The 24277-nt window shown below is 37.2% G+C and overlaps 1 protein-coding gene across 4 annotated transcripts in view; it reads left to right on the top strand.

Moving 5' to 3' along the window:
• The window catches only part of TMEM200A (transmembrane protein 200A), a 78268-nt gene extending 67249 nt beyond the window's left edge, over positions 1–11019 (top strand). For 3 of the 4 annotated variants that reach the window (XM_073022468.1, XM_038000918.2, XM_008007071.3), the window contains one exon: positions 8380–11019. In XM_073022468.1, the coding sequence (XP_072878569.1) occupies positions 8396–9871 (1476 nt within the window). In that variant the 5' untranslated portion in view covers positions 8380–8395 and the 3' untranslated portion in view covers positions 9872–11019. Of the gene's footprint in view, positions 1–6586; positions 6692–8379 lie in introns of all 4 variants that reach the window. The other variant, XM_008007073.3, reaches the window with a different exon arrangement.
• Positions 11020–24277: the final 13258 nt, after the last annotated feature.

Consider the following 24277-nt stretch of genomic DNA (forward strand, 5'->3'; position numbering starts at 1 on the left):
GAACTATACTGAATATTGAGAAACAATTCTCCCCAAGGTAGACCAGCAAAGATCTTCAGAATATGTCCATAAAAATCATAGCTTGAACTTGCCACATAATTTACATTTTGCAGATTTTCACATTATATCACCCTTATGGCATATTCTCTACTCCCCATATGCCCAGGCCCCATATTCCTCTTCATTTTTCAGTTAGTTTTATGCTTGGGTGTCCCAATGGAAACAGAATAGTGCTTGCAGAATTGATCAGATTACTCATGCATTTGATCCAATTGCATCATGAAGATAACTAAAAACATCAGATGAACGGGTTTAGGTTTTCCTACCTTGTTTTTCTTATTGATTTTATGTTTGTCACAAGACAAGTCTCCAAATCTGAAGAAATAGAATGAATTTAAAAGAAAGGCATGCTTTATTCTTTCTATATCTCCCAACTGTCTCTCTTACATAAATTCAACTGTTCTTTTTAACTACCAAATTGTTAATGCTTTTGCCACTAAAATATAGAGATTCCATTCAGATAGTGTTTGACTCTTAAGTCGCAGAACAAACTTGCAGTCATAACTACCTCTCCATGGACAGCAAGCCATCATTAATTACTTAACTTAGTATATTTTTAATTTGCCTAGCAGAGCAGTAAAAGAATAATGTGAGCTATGAAGAGTTAGTAATAGCTATTGTTTGAGAACTTCTTATAATCAACACAAAAGTAAGCATTATATACATAATTTATCTTTTAAAATTCCTCGTAGTCAGACCCAGCTGATATCACTAATATCATTCACTTAGACCTTAATTGCCAGACACTGAGCTGTGCTTTGCATTTATTATCTCCTCTGCTTCACAACAATCCTACAGGTACTGTTACTATACCCATTTTACAAATGAAGGAACTGAGGCTCCAAGAGGTTGATTCATTGTTCAAGTGTGGTTATTAAGTATTAATAACTGCTGTGTAGGGATTCAAGCCTCCTAGGTCTTCTGCCTCAAGTACACCATATACTTTGTATCAAAGAAGGCTTTGCCATTTTATTGATGGAGGAACTGAGATAAGAAAAGCCACTTGCATGGCCACCAAATGAGGAAGCAAAGACATGGGCCCCTGTTTCTCTGATTCCAGTGTCCATGTGAAAAACTATTATGCTACACACTAAAATATGATTTTTTTTTTTTGAGATGGAGTTTCGCTCTTGTTGCCCAGGCTGGAGTGCAGTGGCACAATCTCAGCTCACTGCAACCTCCACCTCTTAGGCTCAAGCGATTCTCCTGCCTCAGCCTCCCAAGTAGCTGGGCTTACAAGTGCCTGCCACCATGCCCAACTAATTTTTTGTATTTTTAGTAGAGACGGTTTCACCATGTTGGCCAGGCTGGTCCTGAACTCCTGACCTCAGGTGATCCACCTGCCTTGGCCTCCCAAAGTGTTGTGATTACAGGCGTGAGCCACTGCGCTCAGCCAAAAGTGATTTGTGTTCTATTTTTATTTTTTAAACTTTATATGATTGAACCCATAGTCACCCATATGAATTCTCTTTTTTCAATTCTGGTAAAGATATAGATTAAAAATCCTATTCTAAAAGTTTGAAATGTCTCAACTGGGAAGAAAGTCCTAAAACTGTTCTAGCTTGAACAGAAAATATTTCCATCTGTCACATTTGTGGATACCACATGGGGTTTTTATATAATGTTTTTGTTTGGTACTCGAGGCATAGATTAATTTTTACTTCCTTTGTGCAGACAGCTTCACATTCTGTTGAATTTTTAAACCTCCAGATAAAGATAAAAATTCAAACATATAAATAAGATGGTATCAAATATATTTAAAATAATAGTCACACTTCAACTGGGAAGATGATGAAAAATTGGAGGGCAGGGACCCTTATGAAACAGGAACAAGGATGAATTAGAATCTATCTGCATGGCATACCCTCATTGATGTGCCAAGCTTTCATTAACTGCCACCACTTCTTGGAAGCCTCTTCCGACTCCTTCAGATGGTATGGAAAAGCATTCTCCAATGCTCCTGTAGCTCCATCATAGCAATTATTTTATTTTAAATGTTTATTTCTACTGTTTTCCTACTGGACTCCATACTCCTTGAAATCAGGAATGAGATTTTATTAACTTTGTGTCCCCAGTGCCTGGAACATTTCAACCGGACTCAAGCCTTCATCAACTCAGTTCACAGTCTACATATACTTACTGAGCATTTAGTATATGCCAGGCACTCTGTCAAGGCACTGGGACAGCATGAAAAAACAATAGAAAAGAGAATATATAAACAAGAATGAACATTGGACTGGGAGTCTGAAAACTTGTATTCCATTTCTATTCTGTCTGCTAATTTGGTGTTTGATCTTCAGTAACATTCCTGGCCTTTAGTCGGCTAAAAGGAATGTCTGGATTGAAAGATATCTAAAGTCTCTCAGCTCTGTAAGTCTATGTAATTATCATTATCTCAAATATAACTGAACCAGGTCTAATGTGTTACAGGCTCACAGTGTGGTCAGAATAGTGTGCCAGTGTGGTTAGAAGACCTAAATATATAGGAATAAACTTCTGTGAGTGTGAGAATACTAAAAACTGGTATGGCTTAGTGCCATAAAAAGCAAATACCAGAATGTGCTTAAGCTGGTAAAAAAGGGTAAAGAACAGCACTAAGGCTTTTAAGATTAGTATGAGAACAAAAATAGGAGAGGTAAGCCTGAAGATTAGAACGGACGGTATGTGGTGTAGTGTTACACATGACACACAAAGCAGAAATCTTCTCATCAAGAAGAGCTTTTGTCTGCAAAGGCAAATGGTTCAAAGGGAAGTGAACCGAAGAGAGGCAAAGCAGACAGTAGGCTTGAGTGTGGGCAAGAGTACATCTCTCTGTAGTGAGAAAGGTGGAAAATAAGATTTCCTACAGATGATTTCCAAGACCCACAATGAATCTCAGATTTATGTAAGATGCCAAAGGCCTGGAGATAGCCCAACAGTATCCTGGTTGGCAAAGTAAAGAAGGTGTGTTTTGTGAATTTCAAGCTGGTAATCTTGATGTCTATTGCTTAGCAAAATTGTGGCTGGTTTATGAGCACTGGGAATGGAAAAAAAGATCAATATGTAGCCAAAGGTTAGCCCAAACTAATTTTGTATTTTTGGTTGTCTGCAGAGTATATACATATTTGTCTTTTTTTTTTTTTTTAATTAAGAGAGGAGGTCTTGCTGTGTTGCCCAGGGTGTTCTCAAATTCCTGGGCTTAAGCAGTTCACCCGCCTCAGCCTTCCAAAGTTGCTAGGATTACAGATGTGAGCCATCACTCCCAGCCTATATTTGTCTTTTAACTTGGGCTTTGACAAAATCATGATCTCTTTTTGAAGAACATGGAAACATTCAATGTGGCTGGTGTTCTAGTTAGATTTATTTATAACCAGTTAAATGACGTCATCAAAATGACGGTTGCTGATCAATATAGTCTCAGGCCAGGAAACATATTTTGAGCCCAGTGTCTACTTCAATGCCAGGTGTCCATTTTTATTGGAATTACATGAATATCTACACAAATTAATAATGTCTACCTAGAAAGAGGTCTCTAGTGGAATAGCATAGAGCTTTCTTTGCTCTATGCTTTCTTCAATTTCCAAACACTTGGGTGAAGCTTTGGAAGTCAGATTTATAATATTTGCAGATGAACACAAACTGAGAGGGACAACATGATTTTGGAAGCCAGGATTAGGATCCAAAGAGACTGATAAGCAGAAATTCTGTTCCCAAGTTAACAAAATGAAATTCAGTGTAGTAAAATCCTTCACTTGAATCTTTGAGGGAATAAGTCCCAGCCCTGCCCAGTCAGGCATGGTGGAGAGCAAAGAGGAGGATGTGGAGGTAGAGAGTGGTCTCCTTTGAGTCTGCATCTTCATACACTGAAGGGGATCTGGTCAGGTGCAAGAGACCAGATACTCATCCAAGGTGAGGCCTTCAAACTTATATACTCCCCATGACTTTTCGCAGGCAATCACTGAGATTTGTAAAATGGGAGTTGGTTGGTCCACAGGCCTAGTTATAAAGGCAGAGCAGCATTCTTTAGCATTTTGTGTTATTATAGAAACAAGAATCAGGATAAGAAAAAAGAAAACCTCAAATGAAAGCAAACCTGGAGGCCCCTCCCCATCTCAAATGGGAGGCTCTGGGGTCACTCCTAGCTGTGTGACTCTAGGCAAGTTATCTGAGCTCTCTTAGCCTCAGTAATCTGAAAAATAGATATTAGAATTATTTCACCTCCAGAATTATTGTGAGAACAAATGTTTTTGTACTAAAGCACTTAGAATAGTGCCTGACCACAAGCAGTATGGGCTGTTATTACTATTATTATTAAAACTTAGAAAAGTATGGCTTGTTACAATGAGGAGACTAGTTAACAGGATTCTTACACTTCCCATGCCTTAGAAAAACATACAAAACAAAAAAACAGTCATAAAAGTGTAGGATGGAGGGCATATAGCTTTGCAGCATTGACCAAAAAAAAAAAAAAAAAAAAAAAAAAGGTAGATTTGGGCTGTTTTTGCATATACTGACCACTTTGTACCAACTGGCATTACAGTTTGAAGATGCAGAGCCTGTAGATTCACTCACTCTAGATTTTAGTTTCACTAGGCTTCATTTTTCTTTATCTTTTTTTTTTTTTTTTTTTTTTTTTTTTCCCAGAGAGACAGGCTCTTGCTCTATCACCCAGGCTGAAGTGCAGTGGTATGATCATAACTCACTGCAGCCTCCAGCTCCTGGGCTCAATTAATCCTCCTGCCTCAACCTCCTGAGTAGCTGAGACTATAGCCATCTGCCACCATGCCTGGCTAACTTGCTAAAAAAATGTTTTGTAGAGATGGAGTCTTGCTGTGTTGCCAGTGCTGGCCTTGGACTGCAGGCCACAAGTGATGCTAAAGCCTTAGCCTCCCAAAGCGCTGGAGTTGCAGGTGTGAGCCCTGCACCCAGGCTTCACTAGGTTACTTATTGTGAAACTGCTTTTAGCATCCCCATGTCATTTCCCGGTGTTGGTCCCTCATTCCTGCTTTCATCTCCTAGTTCAGATTAATTTTTCTAAAATAACAACAGCAGTATTTGTGTCTTACTCCAACTCCATGGCAGATGTGTGTAAATTGCAAGCATTTAGGAATAGCATTTGCCACCTCCCAAGACTTGGCTCTCCCTCTCGTTCTGGCCTCACTTACCTAGCTGACCTCCTGTAGTACTGAGTTGTGTGCTGGCCAAGTTCCTATTCCCTGGCCTGCTTTCCTTGCTTTGACCTTCCTTGAAATGCTGCTAACCTGACTTTTGACTGTGATCTATGTGCTGTCTCGTGTGTGAAGCCTAAAGAAAGGTCCTTCTCTAATGGAAACTTTCATTCTAGGAGTTACCTCATTCTGTTTTATGTGGATATGTTAGCTCCTTCATTAGGTTTCAAGCTCTTTGAAACAGTGAATTTGCTCACCTTTGCTTTCCTCTTGGGGTCTACATTGGGTCCCCAAGTGATAATAGAGCCTTCTGTAGTACTGAATTGCTTTGAGCAGAATTAAAGGACATTGGCACCAAATGTGATTTTGCTAATCCTTGGTAGATTTGGTGCCTCTGTCTGGGCCTGACGAGGGTAGAATGGCTGAAGAAAATGTGATCCCCCACCCATTATATTCTTTATTTCTGAACTACTCTAGAAGTTTTTGCCTCTTTTTGTTTCTATACATTTTCATACTTTTAAGCTACCCTTGCTTTTTCTTCCTGTCTAACCTTTCTTCACATGCTCACATGCAAGCCCAGTCATCCATCTCTCTTTTTCACCTTTCTGCCCTCAGATATTTTTCTTAAAATATCTTTTCTCATCTTACCTCCTTTCCTCTATCAGCCTCCTGAGCAGAAAATGGTAGTGCTAATGTTTTAAAAAGTCAGGGAGGACTAGAAATCTGTATGGAATGTAATTCACTTTTATTGCTTTTAAATTAAATGAAAGACTTTGCCCGTGTTTCCATTATACTCAGAAGGATTTCAGACTAAATCCTTAAGCCTGCCATATGGAAATAACTGGGCTAGATGGCTGCTATCTAATCTGAGCATTTAATTCAAACATTTGAAATGGTTTTTGCTTCAAGAAAACATAGGTTGACACTAAGCTTTATTTTAGCAAAGGTTTGGGAACTAATCTGTAGTATGTACACTTTAATAAATTTCATAGACTAGAGCAACAGATTATAATTTAGTTTGTTCTTCCAACATAAAACTATTCTAATCCTAGTTATAATTTCACTGAAGGCTGGATTTACTCACTGACTTGTTAAAACTGTAGATATCAACCACAACCCTGTTATTTAAACACAATTCAGAAATCATAAATAGAAATTCAAAAGGAGAGCTCAATGCTGCAAGATGAGATTTGATGCCCCGAAGAGACTCTGAAATTTGCCAAAGACCTTGTGGGACTTAAAATAACTTTTTGTTTCCTACCAGCTAGATATGGCAGCTTGAGAACTATTTATTATAAATCAAAATAGATATTTTACCAACTCAGAAAATGTTGCTTTTTGTTTGGCTATTAATCTTGTTTGTTCATATTTTTAACTAGGAAAGTTACAACGTAATATGGTCATCCAACAGACCACAAGAAGAGAATTTATCTCTCATTTTCAACATTTCAGCAAATATTTCTTGAACACTAACTGTGTGCAAGGTACTACAGTGAATGTTTCTGCTAATGAAAATATGAATTAAATTTGATGCTTGATCATAAGTAGAACTGTGATATTATAATATTATAAATGCCATAGAAAACTTGCTATTATAAAAAGCTCTGAGGAGTTAATGCTTGCATAGGGTACAGTGGGTCAGCTAGAGAAGGCTTTATAAAGAAAGTGGAATATGAGCTTTGATGCCTAGCCAGATGTGGGTGTGTGAAGAACAGGGCAGGGCAGTGGGGAGTGGGTGGATTCTGGACGGCTGAAACATTGTTAACAAAATCTCAGAAATGGTACAAAATGGAATATGAATGAGAAAAACAGAACATTGGTTAGGTCTTATTTTTATGCAAATTAAAGAGAAGAGTTAGAGACAAAGTTAAAGTCAATGGGTCTAGAATTTCAGCTTAAACTTTGGTAGTTGGTAGAGAATATTTTATCATTATTCTGCTCTTTAAACAACTTCAGAGATGATTGATCTGCACTAATCTGGATTGTAAAGGAAGAGAAATTGTTTGGAAGACCAGTTAGGGCATTATTATATGGTCTAGTAAAAGTTAATAAGATCTGCACAAGGCTGGGAAGAGTAGGATTAGAACAGGGGTGGAATTAAAGGACATCATGTAGTGGAAATTTCTAGGATTTGGAACTTGATTGGAGAGGAAGAAGAAAGGGAGGAGTTAAAAATAACTGTAATGAGCCAAATCTGAGAACTGACCCTGCTAAAAAAGTCAGACAAGTCAAGTGGTGCAGCTGGTGTGTGCTAGAAAGTAAGTTCAGCTTTACTAGCAGTACATGAATGTGTGCATGTTCCCTAATGGGCAGTGGAAAGTATGAAACTGAAACTCAGGCTATGACCTGGAATATAGACTTGGGACTCATTAGCATCAAGGAAATAGTGAAGATGTAGGAACAGATATGAATGCCAAGGGAGAATATGGAAGAGAAGATGGCCAAGGACAAGAGTCTAGGGAGAAGTTCTACTTTTAGGTGAGTCTGTTGAAATAGTGAGGTCAGAGTAGAAGTAAGAGAACTTAACATCATAAAAGACTGGGGAAGACAGAGTGTGGAGAAAGGAGGAGCAATAATATCCATGGAAGCAGAGAGGTAAGGAAGATGAAAACTGAGGGGGAAATCACATGTGGCAGCTAAGAATTCATTGATGACTTTCACAAGAGAGGTCTTAGAACTGTGACTTGCTGGAATGTATCCTCTCTGTCAGTCTGGAGTGTTTGTTTTTGACTTATTAAGTATGCTAGATTTGTCCAATGATTTAAAGTAGCACAGATAACTCTCTCTCTCTCTCTCTCTGTGTGTGTCTGTCTGTGAGAGAGAGAGAGAGAGACAGAGAGAGAAGGAGAGAGAAAGAGTAAGCACCAGTCTTGTGGCCAGGGGACTATTTTATATTAATAAGTGATAAAATTATTTAAATATTCCTTGAGCTCACATTTCATCAATAATAGAAATGTTTACTTGGCCAAAAAGGAGATCTCTGGAAATTGACATTAGTCAATAAATAAAATTTGCACCCAAACTATGTTAATTAAAAAGACATTCTGCCCCATTTAATCACATGAAACAGCAACAGCAACGAAAATTCTATCTAAACAGCTGTTTAATTGAATTGATGCTCATATCCCAGGAACATATTTAGATCATCTTTTTCCTTTTTTTTTTTCTTCAGAATAAAAGGCCAAGCTATGATAGCAACTGGTGGAGTGATAACTGGCCTGGCCGCCTTGAAAAGGCAAGACTCTGCCAGATCACAGCAGCATGTCAACCTCAGCCCGTCTCCTGCTACCCAAGAGAAGAAACCCATCAGGCGCCGGCCCCGGGCAGATGTTGTGGTTGTTCGTGGCAAAATCCGGCTTTATTCCCCATCTGGCTTTTTTCTTATTTTAGGAGTTCTCATCTCCATTATAGGAATTGCCATGGCCGTTCTTGGATATTGGCCCCAAAAAGAACATTTTATTGATGCTGAAACAACACTATCAACAAATGAAACTCAGGTCATTCGGAATGAGGGCGGTGTGGTGGTTCGCTTCTTTGAGCAGCATTTGCATTCTGATAAGATGAAAATGCTTGGCCCGTTCACCATGGGGATTGGCATTTTCATTTTCATTTGTGCTAATGCCATTCTTCATGAAAACCGTGACAAAGAGACCAAAATCATACACATGAGGGATATCTATTCCACAGTCATTGACATTCACACGCTAAGAATCAAGGAGCAAAGGCAAATGAATGGCATGTACACTGGTTTGATGGGAGAAACAGAAGTAAAACAGAATGGGAGCTCCTGTGCCTCGAGATTGGCAGCAAATACGATCGCCTCTTTCTCGGGTTTTCGGAGCAGTTTTCGAATGGACAGCTCCGTGGAGGAGGATGAACTTATGCTAAATGAAAGTAAGAGTTCTGGGCATCTTATGCCCCCTTTGCTCTCTGACAGCTCTGCGTCTGTCTTTGGCCTCTATCCACCTTCTTCCAAAACAACTGATGATAAGACCAGCGGTTCTAAGAAATGTGAAACCAAGTCAATTGTGTCATCATCCATCAGTGCTTTTACATTGCCTGTGATCAAACTTAATAACTGTGTTATTGATGAACCCAGTATAGATAACATCACTGAAGATGCTGACAACCTCAAAAGCAGGTCAAGGAATTTGTCAATGGATTCCCTTGTGGCTCCTTTGGCTGACACCAGTGAATCCTTCCAGCCCGTCAGCACAGCGCTACCAAGGAATCATTCCATCGGGGAGTCTTTGTCGAGTCAATACAAGTCATCCATGGCTCTCGGACCTGGGACTGGACAGCTCTTGTCTCCTGGGGCTGCCAGAAGACAGTTTGGGTCCAATACATCCTTGCATTTGCTCTCATCACACTCAAAGTCCTTAGACTTAGACCGGGGTCCCTCCACTCTGACTGTTCAGGCAGAACAACGGAAACATCCAAGTTGGCCTAGGTTGGATCGGAACAACAGCAAGGGATATATGAAACTAGAGAACAAAGAGGACCCGATGGATAGGTTGCTTGTGCCCCAAGTTGCCATCAAAAAAGACTTTACCAATAAGGAGAAGCTTCTTATGATTTCAAGATCTCACAATAATTTGAGTTTTGAACATGATGAGTTTTTGAGTAACAACCTAAAGCGGGGAACTTCTGAAACAAGGTTTTAATGTTAAAATAATATATCATTTTACAAGGGTATATATTTTAAAATGATTTTCACTGGTGTTTCCTTCTTAAAGCACTGGCTATAAGCCTTTTTAATCAAATGGTTTGTAGTGTATTAGAATTGGCTGCTTAGTTCTGTAATGAAGATGGTTGTATGTTTGGGTTACTTGTGACTGCAGTACTCTATGTTATCACATATGATTTTATTTTTCTCTTCCTTTGAAAGCATGATCTCTTTTATTAATATGAATGCAAAATAGTTGCATCCAAATTAAAGCTTATTTTCTTTACTTTTAAGTTCTTTGATTGCCCTATTCATAAAATGAAGTGTCCAGTATGGAAAACAGAGGGTACCAAAGCGTGGACCAGGAGTACAAATTCAGTCCCAATACTCAATACATATTATAGAAGACTATGAGTGCAAACCTTAGGATGTGATTTTCTGAATAATTGTTCTTTGTAGGATTTGGTTAAATTATTTAAAATGAAGAAGATCTAGTTTCAGTATGAGCTCAATAATGTTAATTGGTTAAGTTCATTGTGAATCTTGAGTTTTAGATAGGTAGTATTATTTTCAATATCACTTCTGTTTTTAGTGATATTGTATCAAGAAACAACATATTCAAGAGCCATGGCTGACAGTGCCAGATATACTTAGGGATAAACATCAAAATGCAATATAGTAGCTATAACTTTAGATATTTGGAATCAAAATGTATTTGCAAGCTGACTTGATAAAATAAATGAACCAATATAATTGGTAGAAATGCTATCCTGAAATAATTATATACATGAAGACAATGTTGACTAATGAATGAAGATACATTATATACTAGTTAATGCTAACTAGTCTCAGTTCTTTTTTTTAGCCATCTGTTACCTTCCAATAGCCCCTCATTCCCACATTTTATTTTCCCCCAATATGCTTTAGATCCTGGTATTTGGAAAACAATCAGCTAACCTTGACATTTCTTTTTACCTTCACATGCCACTAGCTTGGTAGTTCAAAAAAAATTTAGTTCTTGATAAATTGCCTTGAAGTTTACCTTGTGCTGGAAAGCCTTATGATAACTCCAAAGACTTTCTCATGGTATAATACATGTTGTTTAGGATTGTGTTTCTTAGTCACTGAAGATAATAAATATTAAAATGGATGTTTTCCTCAGAAAATTTTCATGTTTTCCTTTAAGGTAACATACTTGTAAGAATTGTTTAATAAAATACTCAGGAAATTCTAAAGGTTTCTCCCAATACCTAAACATTTCTGAACATCAGTATTGCAGTTGTGGAAGAGCAGAAGGAGGATACATTTGTTTGTGTTGCTCCCCAAAATTCCACCTTGTGTTTGCATCACAAACGTCCCTCAATTGAGGCAGTTTTATTTGTTAGAACATTAAGCCTGTGTATTGTAATAGAGTGGGCTCAGTATTTTACTATAAAGCATTTAATAAACTTCTGTTATTAATAGAAGTTTGTGTTCTTCACACCGTTGCTATTGCTTTTTAAATAAAAAAAGTACTATTTTTTAAATTTACTTAAAGTACTATTTTTCACACTACTGAGGACACTTGATACCCTAGTACATGTACTGAGTATCTCGGCTTTTAAATTTTGCTTCTATTCGGTTAAAGAGCTAGGTCTATCCACGTATTTAATTAGACTGTTTTTAAGTTTTGTTATCTTGGGATTGTTTTCACTTAAAGTTTCATTGACTCTCAGGAAAATAACCAAATACAGCATCTAGCAAATGTCAGTGGCACTCAGATTTGAAAACAGTGGCTCTCAACACCCCTGATGTGACAGATGACTGAAGCCATATAATTTGTTCAGTTCATCCCTGAAAGGGCTCTAGAAATTTGAAGAGGATTAAACAGCATGGGTCTTAGTTGATCCAAATAAAGGAATTGGGGGCTTAAAGTAGTGGTTCCTGCTCAATCTTCTCTTCATCAAAAAGCCTGAGTTTTTTGCTTATCAAGCAAATCAACTTTGATAAATTATAAATATTTTTCTCATTTTAAGTTAATCAGAGACATAGATTACTAATTAAGGTTTCAGATTCATATGAGATAGCTGGTGTCACCACATTGATACAATTCTACCTAAAAGCAATGAAACCTGGAATTCTAGTTAGACCATATTTTGTGTATTTCCTTTATGCTTTTAAGAATATTGAAAATTATTTTTAAAATACACCTGCCATATTAGATTAGAACTGTACTCTAGATGCTTTGTTTAATCTTAATCACCTTAATTGCCTCTTTAAATCTCCAAATATGGTTATTCTGAGGGGCAGGGGTTTGGGACTTCAGCATATGAATTTCAGGGGGATACAATTCAGCCTGTAACATGGGGTGTGGAGCGGTGAGTAAGGGTTCTTAGTCTAAAGTAGGTGAGAATGTGCAATATGCCCTTAATGACATTGCCACCCTGGCTATGTAGCCTTGAGTCAATCACTTAACCCCTCAATTTCAATTACTTTCTTAATGTCAAGGCTTTGAATTCCTCACCTGTGAAGTGAGATGAGTAAGAAAAGAAACTATCAAGTTCTTTCTAACTCTAAAGGTCCAGGGTTCTTGATGCCCTCCGATGAAGATCCACTGCCTGTCCCTGTCTCTTTGTAGCAGATTACTTCTCAAAGGATGAGGGTAGGACTTGCAGAAGAGCAGAGTGGTGGGAGGCATGGATGTTGGAACCAGAAGACCCAGCATCTATCAGTTTATGAAGCTTTCAGGCTTAAATACATGTTTCTATCTGTATAATCTTCAAAGAAACAATGGCAATATAAGTAAAAAGAAAAACGTTATTTAGCACCAGTTTGTATCAAGAGCTACTATAGTAGCTCTTACTACTCTTTAGACAATTTACTAAAGACAAATTTTGAGTTACTTGTTTAGCAGTTCAAATTTATCATTTATTTATTTATTTATTTATTTATTCATTTTTGAGACAGATTTTTGCTCTTATCTCCCAGGCTGGAGTACAATGGTGCTATCTGAGCTCACTGCAACCTCCTCTTCCCAGGTTCAAACAATTCTCCTGCCTCAGCCTCCTGCGTAGCTGGGATTACAGGAGCCCACCACCATGCCAAGCTAATTTTTTGTATTTTTAGTAGAGATGTGCTTTCACCGTGTTGACCAGGCTGGTCTCGAACTCCTGAGCTCAGGTGATCCACCTGCCTTGGCCTCCCAAAGTGCTGGGATTACAGGCAGGCATGAGTCACTGTGCCCGGCCCCACATTTAGCTCTTAAATTCACCACAGATAACTAAAAGAAGTAAAATATAGCATAAAAAAGAAAAAGACCCATCAGTTTATCAATAATTTTCCTATAACATTTTAAATATTACAGTGGTGGCCTACCACTGACATAGATCCACCTACTGTGGTGTTCAGGTTGTTCAGAGATCTTAATCACTTATTCTCTAAGTAGGAACTGTGAAAGTGGTACTTTGGTTATCCTGTCTCTTACTTTCAGCAAATTACTCTGTCACCCTTCCCTGACCCTATATGTAATCCCGTTTTAGACCTTATATCAAGGTTTTAATGTGTATAACCTTGATGTTGGATTATTGAAGGACTTTGTCTTTAATGTCCCATTTGATAATTAAAGTCCTTTGTGAGGTGTTTTCACATGGAAGTAATTCATTGATTTCTCTGTATATACTGTTTTTCCCAGGATGATGGCATAAGAGAAAAAAGGCCCACTTCATTGAAATGCCTTTTACTTAATAGTTGATGCTGTCTTAAGATAACAGGTTAGTTTTCTAGGGCTGGTATAATAAAATATCACAAACTGAGTGGCTTAAGCAATAAAATTTATTTTCTCATAGTTCTGGAGACTGCAAGTCTAGGCATAAGGTGCTGGTTGGTTTGATTTCTCTTGAGGCTCCTCTCCTTGGCTCGCCAATGTGTTCTCACATGGTTTTGTGCATCTCTGGTGTCTGTGTATCCAAATTTCCTGTTCGTATTAGGATACCAGCAAGATTGCATTAGGGCCCATCATGACAGCCTTATTTTAACTTAATATCCTCATTAAAGGCCCTATCTCCAAATACAGTCACATTCTTAAGTACTGGGGGTTAGTTCAACATAGCAATTGGAGATGGGGGAACACTTCAGTTCATAAAAGATAATAATTTTAAAATAACACCTGCCCAAGAACAGGGCTCATTAAAGTGACAAAATGAAGTAAATCCGTCCTCATATATCAGCAGATCAATTCCTCTTCTTGAGGTACATTTTACATAAACTAATTTATGTTTATATTTCCTCTCTTACTGTCAGTGTATGATAAGACAAAGGAAGTAACAAAGAGGATATAAGAAACCTCAGACAGGCACAGTGGCTCACACCTGTAATCCCAGCACTTTGGGACCCAAGGCGGGAGGATCACTTGAGGACAGGAGTTCAAGACCAGCCTGACCAACATAGTGAAACCCCGTCTACACTAAAAATACAAAAACTAGCCAGACATGCTTGCTTGAACTCAGGGGGTGGAGGTTGCAGTGAGCCAAGATCATGTCGCTGCACTCCAGCCTGGGTGACAGAGTGAGACTCTGTCTCAAAAAAAAAAAAAAGAAAGAAAGAAAGAGAAAGAAAGAAGGAAGGAAGGAAGGAAAGAAAGAAAAGGAAAGAAAGAAAGAAAGAAAGAAAGAAAGAAAGAAAGAAAGAAAGAAAGAAAGAAAGAAAGAAAGAAAGAAAGAAAGAGAAAGAAAGAAAGAAAGAAAGAAAGAAAGAAAGAAAGAAAGAAAGAAAAGAAAGAAAGAAAGAAAGAGAAAAGAAAGAAAGAAAGAAAGAAAGAAAGAAAGAAAGAAAGAAAGAAAGAAAGAAGGAAAGAAAGAAAGAAGGAAAGAAAGAAAGAAGGAAAGAAAGAAAGAAGGAAAGAAAGAAAGAAAGAGAAAGAAAGAAAGAAAAAGGAAAGAAAGAAAGAAAGAAAAAGGAAAGAAAGAAAGAAAGAAAGAAACCTCTACACACAGTATCTTGTTATTCTCACATTCAAGGTGGTTTTCAGCAAACTGGGCAGAATCTTCAGCTTGGGCTATTTCCTTCTTATTGCCATCCTTTATCCTTTGTTGATTCATTGGTTACTTTATTACAAAAATAACAGAGAAAAATTACTTTCATTTCGGTCTTCTCCCTTATTAATTCACAGTTTAAAAGTTTGAGACTTACAATAATTTTTTAGTTCTTCCTCATTACCAAATAATATATAGTCTGTCCTCCAGGAGCATGTGTATGCTACAAATTAAGTGTAGAGATATATGTACATTTCAGTTGTTTGTAATGTAGACAAGGCCACAGTATTTATAGTACAAAAGATGGAATAATTTGCTAACAGAAACATAAACACCTTGAATTTTGAAGAAACAGGACATGAGAGCCGACACCCAGTGCAACACCGAAGCTAGCAGAGTCAAGACCGGAATTCGGGACTGTTGATTCCTAGTATTTGCATCAATTAGAATCAAATCAAGTTTTTAAAAACACATATGTGCAGAATCTGGTGATTAGATTTTGGGTTTCTTACGGCTGGTAAAGAGAGAAGCATCTATAATTTCTGGAGGAAAACATAGTGTTGAAATGTCCAACACATCTTGTTGGATTGGGGGTAAGGTGGTATACTTGGGACCTATATTGCAGACAGCACCAAGCTTAGAATGGGAACTTTTAGTGTTTAACTTTGATTTCCCACGTTTTAAAGTATTAACTGTCTAACACTGCTATGAAAATTATGCCATTAAGCCCTTCCAAATCATTATATTGTCTTTCAGCAAGATACACGGAACTAAAATAAGACGTTTGCATCCATATTCAATAAACCACATGTACAAGAAGGAAGGCAAAAAGACAAGGGGGAAGGAAGGAAGGAGTGTGGTATTTGGGAGATAAGAGAGGAGGAGAGAATGCCATATGTTTTCCTACTTATTAAAAACACATGCATAGGAAAGGCATTCCATTTACACTAAATTCTGGAATAAAACCAAGCTTATAATTTTTAATCACTGAGGCAGTGAGAAAATATTCTTAGTTGATTTTAAAATACATTTTAGTAGGCATTAACAGTGCTTATTATCTAGCTCATTTGAGTCAGTCACCCTAAGGGTTAGTGAATTAATCATTCATTTGAAGTCATCAGCTAATGAGTCATGAATAGCTCCAAGCTGTTAAGAAATTATTATTTTAAAAAATAAAATCACTTTTTTCTGTACTCAGATATTTTCTGTGTTCATTAGGTGTGTATTTTTCCCTAAAGCATTTCCAAATTCCAAGTGTGTTACCTTGTGTTATCGTTTACAATGTTAATAACCTGAAAAGTCAAATTAACTTTCCAGCCAGTTAGTTGAACAGTTAAGGAATTATTTTTCAAAGACTCTTGCATTTCATGAGTTTGTTATTAATGCCTATTACTGTTTCAAGACCTGAAGAGGTTCAAATAAAATACATATGAGCAAAAAATATGAAGCACATTTAGAATCTGGATCGAACTGAATATAGGATATAATTATTCCTTACTCTGTAATATGCTTACTATACTTTAAGTGACAGGAAAAATTTCTCTTCTGAAGTAATGTAAGTGAAATATATTCTCTTTGGCATGTGAATACCACATTCTGTTTTATATTGGTTACCAAGGTGTTTAGCAACTTACAAAGTACATTTAATATTAAGCCAGTCTTTTCTTACCCAGGTTTCTTCTGGCAATGATATATACTAAGAAATTCTGACACAAAATTATTGGATGTTTATGAAATTCCACCGAAAGGGTCTAGTTCTAAAAATATGGCCTGCTCTCAAATATTTAAATACTTAGTATTTAATCTGTGATTCATTCAGGCCCTTCTCTTTCAACTTTTTATTTATTTACTTACTTTTGTTAACCCAATTTTATGGCTGTGTTCTCTGGTTGGTAGGTTAAAAGAGAGGTAAAATTGAGTATTGACCATTTTACAATGTAATGGTGACACCGGCCATGGGCTTACAATGGAAGAAAAAGGAGAAAATGTGAAAAAGCCAATGGGCTGAGGAAGCAGAACTAAGTATATCTTTTATAGGTGCTGTTTTCAGTCACCCACTTCTGTTGCCATAGTCAATCAAGAGTTGGCTCATTGGTCAAAGATTACTGTCAATCCAGATATGTCCCTGAATTATTTGTATACCAAAAAGTCCAGAAAATTCTGAAATTAATTTTAACATATCAGGGGCTTACACAGTGCTGCTACATATTGGGTTCCCAATGAATGTTTGTGGAATTAATTTACTTTTTAGTTCACTGTGTGTGGAAAATACAAGGAATAATCAGTTTCATTGTCCTATACTTAGGGGTCAGTTTGCCAAAGACTCCATGTCAGAAAACAGAAAACATATGTGACTGGTTATAAAATTTTATGTTTTACAGTGATAGAAGACGGTGACTGGGTTATAAACCAATTGCAGGAAGTTAGAGGAGGCATGAATACAATAGTACTCTGGTTCATTTGAACCTAGAATGAATAAGGAAAGTAATTTCAGTGGATGGGTATATCTTTTCAAATTTGTAGAAAATATAAAAGCTAATTCTGAAATGCAAAAGGAATTCAATACTTGTAAAACTGGCCAAAGGCCTTCTTGACACATTAACTTTGTATTACCTTTTTATCCCATATATTTGCAATTTAACCTTAAGGCCCAACCCCTATTTGAAATAAAGGAACTATCTCCATTTTATCAATGAAACAATTACTCAGGTATACATAATATTTCAATTTCATGATTTTATAATCGAAAGGGTAATTTTCAGTTAGTTTCATGAGAATTACAGATTACGTTTCATTTACCAAGGTCCTATCATTGGTATAGCACATTTTTCCCATTCTCTAGTCTCCCAGAAATTCCAACATTACCTGTGCATGCAAATTACCTTCATTTCCTAGATGTAAACCTGAAAATAGAAACCTACTCTTAATGAAATTTTACACATTTACACGTTCTGGTAACAGCAGATACCAGAAGAGTAGGAAAATCAATTTTAGATGCAAATATCCCCTCTTTCAAATTGAGTAGAAAATATATTTTGACATTATTAATTTTATTAAACAGGTACAGAACAGATTTTTTAAGACTTTCAAGGGCCTTATGCACACTCATGTGACTTCTATGTATGGCATTGGGAACCAACTATAAGACTTGTACTATCCTTGACATCCTGAAGGAATATTAAAAAGAAAGTGATGCTCTCTGGATGGAGCAACTTGAGGTAGACCTTGAGGATTTGTATGAATGAAGGAAGTATTTCAAGGACAATCTTACAGAGGGTAATAGCAGGCAAGGTTAAGGCCTAGCATTGGGAAGAAGTAAAGCCTTTTGCAGGACACGTGGCCTGCCTGGAGTATTGACTTTAAATTGGAGAGGAAAAGGAGATAAGATTGAAAAGGTATTTGGAGTTCAGATTAGTAAAAAATTTAAAAGCCAGACCAAGTAACTAGGTTTTGTGGTACTGGTAAGACTTTCTAAGCATGAGAGAAATATATTAGGAGAGGTTCTCAAGAATATAAATTTGGTCATGATCTGAAGAGTGGTTTGGAAAATACTGGAAGGAAAGAGAAAAATAAAGTGTAGTTGGGACACGGATCAAAGTAGTAGCAAGAAAAATGGGAACATTTTCGATTCTCAGATTCTCAGTCATCTCAGTAAACTAGCTACCTTTCTTTGTGTTCTCTCTCAATCTTGATTTCCAGGACGCCACACACTCCCAGATTCTCCTACTTTGCTAATCCCTTCTTCCCAGTCTCCATGGCTGTTTTTTCCCTGTCTCCACCAGCACTTAACATTGGAGTGCTCTGGAGCTCAGTCTTTGTTTCTTTTCTGAATCTACCCTAATTCATTGCTGATCTAACGGCTTTAAAAAATATTTAATGCCCACAACTGCCAAACTCTCCTTTATTTCAGTCTCTTGTTTTTTCTACTTGGATGTCTGATAGACAAATGAAATTTATCATAGCAAAAACTGGACTCTCTACTTTTCCTTCTAAATTTAGTCCATTTTATAGTTTTTCTCTTCTCAGTGATGATATCATCCCATCATTCAAATTGTTTGGCTCATGACATCATTCCATCATTCAAATCGTTTAGCTCAAAACCCTTTGCATCATCACTGACTAGATTTTATTTCATGCCCCACACCCAATCTTTCCATTAACTGTTCCCTACCTATTTAGTCTCTCAACAATGTGCAGGTTTTTCCTCTTGATTTGACACAGCAAGCTATTCACCTTTGCTTTAAAAACTTTAATTATTATCCATATACTTAAAATTATTTGCATAATTTTTCTGGTTATGGAAATAATGTGTGGTCACTATATTAAAACACATTCAAATAAAATGCAACTGTATGATTTAGAAAATGAAATGTCCCCCACGACCCCACCCTCAGATAGACACTGTCACAATTACTTTCTGAGAACCCATTATACATCAGGCATTGTGTAAGACGTTGTGAAAATAAAGCCAAATAAGACATTACCCCATCCTTCAAGGAGCTTACAAGACTTAAATAACAAAATCATCTACTAGTACAAGGATATGGCCACGTGCTATGACCTTTAGCTCACTCCCTGCCCTGGACACTAACCACTCCCTCTGCCCTGGATTATCCTCCTGCCTTGGGGCTTGTGCTGGCCTCATGGATGCAGAGAACCCCCTGCTGACAGCATGAGGGATGAGGAAAAGGAAACAAAGAATTCAGAATAAAGAGGCTGGATAAGGCCAGGAAGACCAAAGGCAAACAATTTTGAAAAGACTGTTTCTGAGATGATCCAGAAACTCAACAATTATTAAGTCACGTCACCTGTAAATGAATGGCTTTGAGTATTTTCTGGAGTTTTTGCCTTCTCAATGAAAGATCTTCTGAGAACTAAAATCATTATTTGAAAAAAAGAAAAAGAAAAAGAAAAGAAAGAAAAAGTCCCTTCGGCTAAAACAATCTTCTCATAACTTGAGAAACAAGGTAGCATATATTCTTAGCTACACTTTGAAAAAGCACCCAGGCCAGGAGATGTACTTGACCCAGCCTGGAGGAGGCCCTAGGGGAATTTTTACTATATGTGTGTTTGCTCTACAGCCTTCACTACTCTCCCCTTCCTATCTCTGTCATGAGAGCAACATTCTTCATCACCTAAGCTCCCAAGAGAAAAAGATTTAAGATGACCATTGATGCTTGTTAATGAATTGCTTCCACTTTGATTTGGAGGCTTTTCTCTCTAACCATGAAGTGAATATATTTGTTCTTCAGTAACTTTATGTTACTTGTTCTTTAGTAACTTATGCTTTGCAAGCATACACAAAATCTCTTATACTTGCCAGATCTTTGAAAGCACCAATTCTTGTCTTCAGTACTATTTCTAATATTATTATATTCTACTATTAGCAAAGTCTTCACTGAGATTCTTTTTTTTTAAGTGAAGGTCTCACCCCACTATACACTGAATTATTTTGGAACTAATCCAAGATATTCTATTTCATCTGTAAATATCTCAGTATCCCCAAAGGAGTCTCCTCTCATTGTAATTGAGTCACAGTACTCTTGTCCCACACACAAAAAAAATAACATTATTTTTTATTATCAAACACTTGGTACTAAAATTTCCCCAGTAGTTTTATAATTCTATTTCTGTTGGTTTCTTTTTATCAGGATGCAAATAAGGTCCACACACATCATAGTTGGTTAACTATATCTCTTAAACTTATATCTTAGTTTTTTCCTCGTCTTTAATTTTCTTTGTGTTTTCTTTGTTAAAGAAACCATGCCAATTTGTCCTGAGTCATTTTCCATTTTCTGGATTTAGCTGTTTTAACTCTTGTTTGACCAAGTTTCTCTGTCCCCATATTCTGCATATGGGTCATTTGAGCAGGTAGGTTTCTTGGCAAGAATATATGGTATTGTGTACTTCTTATTGGATCTCCTTAGGAAGCATATGATATCCATGGTCTCTTTCTGTGATATCAAGATGAATAGTAAATTGGATATTGTTGGATTCGAGAAATGCTCTTCATTGAATTAAGCCTCCAAGATTTCCATGATTTTCTGTGACAACAGAAAATGATGAGCCAAGTTACTCATCATTATTAATATACCTATAATAGCATGACTTTGTCCAGGAAGAAGTAGTGCTAAGTACATTACAGGCATCAAAACAATCATCTTTGACATTATTCAATTTTTAATAATATTTTCATAACGTAACCCTCTTTAAAAGCATAACTATTTTTATCATTATTTCTCCCTCTGATATTGAGATTTCTAAGAGAAGTATGTGATTGGAAGATTATCCTTGCTAATGGTTTTATTGTCTTTTAAAACCAAGACAGCCTAATCTCTACTCAGCCACACCAGATAACAAATATTTTTTATATTGTCTCTCCATTCCATTAAGAACTCTTTTGTTTAAGCAATAACAATTTCTTCGTGTCCAATAATAAACTTTTTTGATAATAGCATCATGTATTTGATGGTTTGGCAAAGGTCTCTGAAGCAAGGCAATCTCTGTAAAAGCCACAAACATTTAAAACTTTAAAGACTGTGATCTAGAGTCACAAGATTCTCAAAAGAACAAAAGAAAAGACAACAGAGAAGGAAAGGGGAAAGTGCCTGTAAGTTTACAAAGCAGATTTTCATGATCAGACCTTCTCTACTGCACCCTGAAAAAGACGTTCAAGACCCCTAAAACTGATCTGGTAAAAAGTTGTTTGGCAGTTGAAAACCTATCCATTTAGTAGGATAGGTTTTTCACTCAGAGAACAAATCTTGGTATTAATTCTTACATGATCTGAAAAAGAGACTTTGGCTCTTATGACCTTACAGAAATGTTTGCTGTTCTTCATTTGGTCATGATTAATTCGGCCGGAAATGATGTGATTGCAACCCCCACTGTTAGCCCTACCGGTATTAATCATCTCCAAGGTGATCTCAGTTTCCGTGGCAACTATAATATTTATTTTTGCACTATAGCACTGTCTGGTCTCTGATGGTTGGGATGACACAGTAATGCTGAAATGTTTAGTCTCAATCACAAATTTCTCACATCCCTGATCTTAGAAAACCATCTCGCCACATCCAGGTGTTATTACTAACCTATATTCAGACAATTGCATTACAAAAGTGTTCTGAGCCAACCCTGTTGCTTGATTTCAGGTTACCAGGCTTTGAGTCCAAAGGATTTCCACTGACTAAAGAAGCTCTTGGTATTTGCATCCAAATTTTCATAATAACAACTTTAAACATACATAATGCATCACTATCACATTCATATGGAAATAGACTGAGCAGTTCTAGGTATAACTCCTACAAGAAAAAGAAAATATATGTTAAGTTGAGCTTTATATATTCTTCCAATCAAATATATCAATCAAACCCAACTGACATTAAGCTACAATTTCTGAATTTTATTACAATGAATAAAATTCAAGAGTGAATCATAAATGAGGAAAAGTCACTGATCTTTCCTGTCTTCATCAGAAATAATCAAATTATACTAGCTATCAAGATTTTCCTAGAAAGAGTGTCTGGAACAAAGAAATAGAGCAGGTTGCCTTACACTTAGGTGGACACAAAGGTGACAGAAAGCTGTTTTTGAAAGATGGTTTAGGGCAAAATTCTGGATTCTTGTCCCCTTGAATGAACACTGTTTCTATTCCTGTCACTACGCTTCAAGTTCCTTTCATCCTGCATGTCTTTTAAGATACCTGCTAAACCCCTTGGACTGATAAACCTTAATGTGCCAGCTCTTCTAGCTTTCAAAAAAAAAAAATCGTGGCATGTAGGCATCTTTCATTCTGCCTATGCTCAAAATTGGCCCTGTCTTTTTCTCTTGCCAAGGATGAGAACGGTACCACAGAATGACACATGGCCCTGTTAGAAACCTGTTCTTCTAATCCTGGGTGAAAGAGCAGGGAAAGGTTTGAGTAGGGATAAAAAGGGGGAAGCATAAGAACACTGGGTAAAGTCACCAATGCCAGAATGGCCACTTCCTAGGGTCACACAGCTGTGGGCACTGGGACCTCTAGCCTGTCCCTCTAATGAGAGTCCCCATCCTACCCCACCTTCACCAAATTCCTAAGTGTTCATATCTGGCACTTGTGGTTGTAGAGGATAAGAGGTTCAGGGAGGCTGAGCAAACAGGGGTCTTTACCTACCAGGTGCCCAGAGGATACACTGTAAGAAGATGGAAGAAAAACTTAGTAAAGGGCACAGCTTCAAACAAAGAGGAATCTCTCAGTTTCCACATATCCAGACTTTTGGATTTTTTCTATTACATTCCTTAATTCAGAGACAGTGAGTATCTCCAGACATGAAAACATGCCCAAATAGAATGAATCCCATCCTGAGTCCCTGCTACTTCCCCAAAAAGTTGAAACGCTACGATTAAGTTGTCCTATTTATTTCTTTTAATGCTTCCAACACAAAGGGAGTGAGGGGCAGCGTTTGGACACAGAAATTAGGTCTGCTTCTCTGTCATGTTTTTATGCTCCTGTCTAGGAAAATCCCCATAGAATCTTAGGCAGATTTCAAAGTCTGCTGTCATCATGATAAAAGAAATGACTTGAATAAGACATAAATATAATTAGCTTTGTTCTCTTAAAGGGAGCACTTTATCTTTGAGGTGGCTATTCAGAGAGTGGACACTCCCACGGGAAGCCTTTAAAATAGGCAACATGATGTGATACAGAATCTGGGTTCCTGGTGGTGTCTGCTGTCTACTTGGTGAATGGAAATATGGATTTCCTGATACCGCTTTCAATTTTGTCTTTTCCACCCCCCCAGAAAATGAGTCCTTTGGGGTGTGTGAAATCCAAAATACCTGAGAAGGTCTCAATCAATTTACAAAGTTTATTTTGTCAAGATTAAAGATGCTCCACTGACACGGCCTCAGGGTGTCCTGATGACACGTGCCCAAGGTGGTCTGGGTACAGCTAGCTTTTAGACATTTCAGGGAGACATGAGACGTCAATAAATAGGTGTAAGATGAAGGGGTGGGGGTGGATGCCTCCAGTTCATAGGTAGATAAAGAGACAAAAGATTGCATTCTTTTGAGTCCTTGATCAGCCTTACACTAAATACACAATTTAGTTGGGCTCAGTAAACCTGCATTTTTACATAAATAATGGAAGCAATCAGATACCCATTTGTCTCAGGTGAGAAGAGCCATGATGACTTTCTGTCCCTCACCTGTGATGGTAAGCTATCCGTTTACATTGCCAGGGTGAAATTCAACAGAACTGTTTTAGGGTAAATATTTTGAGGCTCACAAGCAATTTCCTTGTGGGCAAATTGTGAGGGAGGCATGTAGCTTTTTTGTCTTTATAGCTATCTTATTTAGTCATAAAAGAGGAGGCAAGTTTGCCTGACAGAGTTCCCAGCTCGACTTTTCCTTGGCTT

This window comes from Chlorocebus sabaeus, chromosome 13, assembly GCF_047675955.1.
Source record: "Chlorocebus sabaeus isolate Y175 chromosome 13, mChlSab1.0.hap1, whole genome shotgun sequence".
NCBI classification, from domain to species: Eukaryota; Metazoa; Chordata; class Mammalia; order Primates; family Cercopithecidae; genus Chlorocebus; species Chlorocebus sabaeus.